This window comes from Chenopodium quinoa, unplaced genomic scaffold, assembly GCF_001683475.1.
Source record: "Chenopodium quinoa cultivar QQ74 unplaced genomic scaffold, ASM168347v1, whole genome shotgun sequence".
Taxonomy (NCBI): Eukaryota; Viridiplantae; Streptophyta; class Magnoliopsida; order Caryophyllales; family Amaranthaceae; genus Chenopodium; species Chenopodium quinoa.
In genome coordinates this window covers 2,994,702-3,000,877 of record NW_018742733.1, presented here as the reverse complement: position 1 = coordinate 3,000,877, position 6,176 = coordinate 2,994,702, and the positions used below count along the sequence as shown (strand labels likewise).

At 40.2% G+C, this 6,176-nt stretch overlaps 1 protein-coding gene across 1 annotated transcript; it reads left to right on the top strand.

The window, feature by feature from the left end:
• Window positions 1-392: 392 nt before the first annotated feature.
• On the top strand, window positions 393-1,552 carry LOC110723624. Its single transcript, XM_021902968.1, has 2 exons — window positions 393-471; window positions 576-1,552. The coding sequence occupies exons 1-2, from the start codon at window positions 393-395 to the stop codon at window positions 1,550-1,552; spliced, it is 1,056 nt and encodes a 351-aa protein (XP_021758660.1).
• Window positions 1,553-6,176: the final 4,624 nt, after the last annotated feature.

Here is a 6,176-nt window from a genome sequence, read left to right as displayed (position 1 = left end):
GAGGTATAATAACTGATAGATATTATATTTAGGATAATATTTGTCGCAGATTAGGATATATTAAATGTATATTGTGTATGTTTATCGTATCTAGGATTCCTAATGTAATTAGGCCTAGCGTTGTAAACTCTATATATTTTATCAATGGTACACACTCCAGATTGAGGAGTTTTCCCGAAATCTAACTTGGTATCACAACTTAGGTTTTATATCTCAATTTTTTAATTTTTTCCATATTTCTTTGGTTTTTTGTTTTTAATTGGGACCTACCTTAGTCACGTTTCCGCAATTTCTTTTTCCCCTGCTCCACTTTCTTTGGCTATTTTATTTTCCCAGATTTCGATTCACATTCACTTGCCTCCTTTTTTAGTTCACTGTTACATTGAATTATCATGGCAAAGGATGATGACACCCCTCCTCCGCCATCTCCGCCACCTCACACGTCGGAGTTTCACCCCGCCTTGGCAGTGAGTAATATAAAGAATGCTATACCCCTTGTTCTTGACTATGAGAAAGTTCAATACTCCAATTGGGTGGAGTTATTTGAGAATCATGCTTGTGCGTATAATGTGCAGATCACATAGACTCTACTGTATCACGGCCGACGGATGTATCGGACTCCTTGTGGAAGCGCCTCGATGCAATTGTCAAGCAGTGGATATATGGCACGATCTCCACCGACCTTCTCAACACGATTTTAGCCCCAAAATCGACTGCTCAACAACTATGGGATCGCATTAAAGAAATTTTTCAAGATAACAAGAACACTAGGGTCGTCTATCTTGAAAATCAGTTCAACTCGCTTCATCTAAGCACCTTCCCCACTGTCACGGCGTACTGTCAACAACTCAAGAGCCTTGCCGATCAATTAGTTAATATTGATCAACCCGTGACGGAACAAAAGTTGGTAATCCGACTAGTTTCCGGCATAACTGGCACAGATTTTGACATAGTTGCTACTATGATACAGCAGACCGATCCTCTTCCTTCGTTCAACACGGCTAGATCGAGACTCCTTCTTGAGGAATCTCGGCGAGCAAACGACCATACCTCACCTCAATCCTCCTTTGTCGCACAGCCGGAACAACATACTAGTTCCGGGCAACAATCGCAGCAGCAGCCCACGGCTGGCCGTGGAACAGGTGGCGCCAGCAGAGGGCACGGTGGCGGCAGCCAGGGACGAGGTAAAGGGAAAGGCCGCGGCACTCCGAGTCGAGGGTCCTCTTCTGGGCAGCAACAAAGCACGCCCCAACAACAGGGTCAACAAACCCAAAATTGGCAGCAACAAGGTCAGCCCAATTCTAATGGCCAAACTTGGGCCCCTCCATCTCAATGGCCCAATTGGCATCAACCCCTTTGGCCTCAAGGGTGGGCTATACCACCAGCTCCTTTTCCAACTGCTGGGCAGTTTCAACCAAGGCCCATATATGGTCGTGGGTCACCTCAGCAGGCCTACACAGCAGGCCCGTCCACTTATGGCCCCCCTATGACTCCTACGGAGTTTGGCAGTGCGTATTCCTCGATGAATTTCACAACACCGGACAACGGTTGATATATGGACTCCGGGCCACATCTCACATGACTAATAATGCCGGTACACTTCTTTCCTTTTTTAATTTAAGCACTAATAATCATATTTTAGTAGGTAATGGTCATCGCATTCCAATTACCGGTTAAACAAAATTTTAATCTTCGAGCAGCCATCCTGTGGACCATTAGTGACTTCCTAGCTTATGGTATGTTGTCTGGTTGGACCACAGCGGATAAGAAGGCTTCTCCTTATTGTATGGATAAAATCAAAGCATTTTGGCTTGAACATGGTGGCAAAGTTTCTTGGTTTGATTGCCATCGCCAATTCCTTCCAACAGATCACCCTTTTCGAAAAAGCAAAACTGCATTTTGTAAAAACAAAGTCGAAAAAGGTTCACCGCCACACATCATGTCAGGTGAGGAATTGTGGGAATGTGTGAGACACCTTCCAAAGGCAACTGATGGACCGGAGGCATTGAAACACCTAAAAAAAGCAAAAAAAGGGTGGTTCAAGCAAACCTCGTTGTGGGAACTTCCTTATTGGAAGCATTTGCTCATCCGTCACAACTTGGATGTCATGCACATTGAAAAGAACTTCTTTGATCAGCTAATCCACACCATAATGGATGTGGAAAAGCATACATGTGACACGCCATCAGCTCGAAATGACATTGCCAAATATTGTAAACGGCCACAACTTCATATGCATGAAGATGATAGAGGAAAAGATTTTATGCCAAAAGCCCCATTCGCTCTTGACAAGGCTCAAAGAAAAGTGTTGTGTGAATGGGTTAAACAGTTGCGTTTTCCAGATGGATATGCCTCCAATTTGAGCAGATGCGTAGATTTACAAGCCTATAAGCTTCATGGAATGAAAAGCCACGACTGTCACGTGTTCATGGAGAGGTTGTTGCCCACTGCTTTGAGGGAATTGCTCCCTACCCATATTTGGAATGCGGTTATAGAGATCAGTCAATTCATCCGTGATTTGTGTTGTTACAGAATCACATTTAGTGACATGGAGCGATTAGAGAAAAACATAACTGAAATCCTTTGCAAGCTTGAGAAGGTTTTCCCTCCTGCATTCTTCAACTCTATGGAGCATTTACCTATTCATTTGCCATATGAGGGCAAGTTATGTGGTCCTGTTCAATATAGATGGATGTATATCTTCGAAAGGTAAATCAAAGTCCCATTAACTTCTTTCATACAAACCCTTCATAGTCATGACCTATTTACGCAATTAATTATAATACTTTAAATGCAGGTTCCTTAATCACTTGAAACGTAAAATTGGGAACAAGGCTCGAGTTGAAGGTTCAATATGCAATGCTTATCTCACCGAAGAGATAGCAAACTTTTGCTCAAATTACTTCCAGGCGTCAGTTGACACAAAAACTCGGGATCTTGGTCGAAATGTGAATGTAGACGTGGAATCCACATTAGACAACGCTGACTTACCGGAGTTGTTCTCGGTGGATAGCGGTCGTGTCTCATCTGAGGGTAAAACTCGGTACTTAGATGAAAAGGAACTCGAGTGTGCTCATTTGTTCGTTTTACGAAACTGCGGAATTCTTGGTGAATACGAAAGGTATACGTGGTCAGGATTGAAATTTATTCATAGTTTTGAAGAATTAATTTGGTTGAATAACTAATTTATCTCGTGTCATTGACCTAATAGGAAGTTTAAGGACTACGTTCTTAATACCCGACCTTTTTTTGCGTAGAGATGAAGTCATGGAGAAATGTGACGTCGAATTCTCTGATTGGTTTCACCATAAGGTGATAGAATTGTTCTACCTGTTCTTTAAATATGACTTTTAGATATTGCAATTCTCTTTAATTAATTCTTCTATTCTGACGTAAATAGGTGGTTGAAGAGAAACCAAATTTGAATGTCCTCCAAGCATTGTGCATGCGTCCTTTCAAGCGTGTTCGAACTTGGAGGTGGATTTTTGTTGGTGGATTTGATTTCCATACACATTCCTATGGTAAACACAAGTCTACGATGAATTACGGTGTTTGTGTGTCTAGTGAGGACGGTGGAGAGTACTTTGGCATTCTAGACGATGTAATTGAACGTGTCTACACTGGTCCAAAAAAAGAGTATAAGACTATACTCTTTAAGTGTAGTTGGATGGATTGTGGTAGGGGGATGAACATACATGAACAGTATAAGCTTGTCGAAGTGAATCATACTAAGAAATACCCCAAGTATGATCCCTTCCTATTATCTTATCAAGTGACCCAAGTGTACTACATATCCTACCCTAGCCTAAAACGGGATCGAGTTCAATGGTGGTTTGTGTTTAAAACACAAGCAAGGTCAGTGGTTGATGCTCCAGTAAACCTTGAGTTTTTGCAGGCACCGTCCCCAGAAGTACATGCAACGCTTTGTCCACTGAATGACATTCCTGACTACGACCCAGTTGAGGATGACGACGAAGATGATGATGACAACTTAATAATCTCAAGTGAATCAGATGATGAATCCAGCGTCGACTCTAGTGACAGTGACGAGGATGATGACATCGATGTGTTTTTAGATGTTAGTAGTGATAATAATACCAGTAGTGATAGTAGCGGTGAAAGCCATGAGTAGGAAAATGCGGTTGTTATTGTAAAATAAATAGGATGCATTTGCTTGTACTTTGAATGTAATTGTCGGTTTAATTTGATTGTTATTGTAAAACCAATTAAAGAGTTGGTCGTTCTATTTTATTACTTTTACATCTCATTGTACTTCTAATTTTTGTAATGTTAATAATATCATAGCATGTTACTAACGTTTTTTTCAGGTTGCAATGGTGGGAGGGAAAAAAGGAGAAACTTCGAAGAGAAGAAAGGGAAAGGAGAAAAGACAAGTTTTGATATATGATGATGACGAGGAAATGGAGGACGCGGAAGATTTGGGTGACGACGAGGATCCTCAAACACAGATGCAGATTGAGCATCATGAGCAACAGCTTCAGGCGCAACAGCTTCAGGGGCAACAAGCCTCACAGTCTTCTTAGAGGGTGGTAATAGACCCTGCCACGTGCTGGTATGTATTTAGTTGTTATTTCAATCCCTTTGTATCCATATTTTATATTATGACCTATGGATTACTCTAACATGAACTACTTATTTTCTTTTTGATCTTGTTGTACGTTAAAATAGGTTTGATGATAAACCCGTGGTAAAGGCCATCTCCGGTACCCTAACAGGCTACTATCGAAAGCCTTGGAGGAATTACGGAGAGGTTGATGCTAAAACAAAGGAGCATTGGTGGAACTTGTTTTGTGTATGACATTTTATACTTACAACTATGTATTACTAATTGCGAAGTTTGAGATTTGGTTGTTAACTTTAAATGTTTGTCAATTGCAGAAGCAATGCACATGGGCACCAGAGTTGGAGGACCATGTGAAGAGAACCTTCGAATCCAAGTTCGCATATCGGTTGAAGGACATGTTTCACATAATCACACACAAGATGAAAGGTGAGAAGCCGAGCTGGCTTATCGATGATGTCCACCGGAAGATGATGCACATTGTTGCCAATGATGATACGTACAAGAAAAGGTCCGAACAAAATAAGAAGAACAGAAGAGGCGGATCGATGGACAATGTGGTTGAACGAACCCACTACCAGGGTTCAATTTCATCTGTACAACATGCAAAAAGGATGGTTAGTTTCTTTATAAGGCAAGTAAATAGGTAACAATTGTGGTTTACATTGAAATGACAAGTTTTATTTGTTTTTGTGCATGTACATTCAAAGGCGGCGAAAAACAAAGGACAGTTACCTACTGCACATGAGCTTTTCATGAAGACGCACTTCAAGGAGGTCCCTGGGAAAGGAATGGTGCCTGGTCGGGTCTAAATCTACCGCAAGTGTACGGGTCAATTACAGTAAATATAGGGTGAGAAAGGTATCGTATCCACAAGGAGGTCTACTCAAGTACCAAATTAAGAAATAGAATATTATTTAGACAACGAAAATATGAGAAAAGTAGTACTAAACTATAAACGATTAAGGCTTGCAAACTAATAAAACGATAGACAATAATAAGAAGTAGTTCTAGGTTTCAGGTTTCGCCAATTACTCTCTATAATGTAATTAAACTAATTGCAGGGTTGAACATATATAATATAACAATGATCGAATTACCAATAGTATGTAATCTCCTCTTCCAAGGTAGAAAATGCATATTTAAATCAACATTATGTCTACTTCCATGATCACAACAATTGAAATAAACTCATTAAGAATAGGAATTCCAAAAAACCACCCCAAGTGTATAACTATTCCTAAAATTATACTACTTGACGTTTGATAATCCCACGAACTAGTATTGAAATTTCACTTCCGCTAATAAATCCAATACCTTAAACATACAATCAATTGGCCAGATTAAGAGTACGAATTAAAACAAGATTATCAAATTGCAATTATATAAATCAAACCCAAACAAAGTAATTCAATTCATTGATAGATTATAATGGACTACATCCCTAACCTAGAACAAAGGAAAGCAGCTAGACATGGAGATTAAGAAAACACAATCAATAATATATACATTGTTAATTGCATAATCTTAAAGAGAGAAGAGTAAACTCCAATTATAGAAGTTGAATGCTGCTCAAGGCTCGTCTAGAGGCGTG

Bases quoted from the DNA above. Each gene is read 5' to 3' on its own strand.
- LOC110723624 (XM_021902968.1), top strand. From the start codon at position 393: ATGGCAAAGGATGATGACACCCCTCCTCCGCCATCTCCGCCACCTCAC. The intron at 472-575 runs GTAATATAAAGA...TATAATGTGCAG, and splicing joins TCACCCCGCCTTGGCAGTGA to ATCACATAGACTCTACTGTA.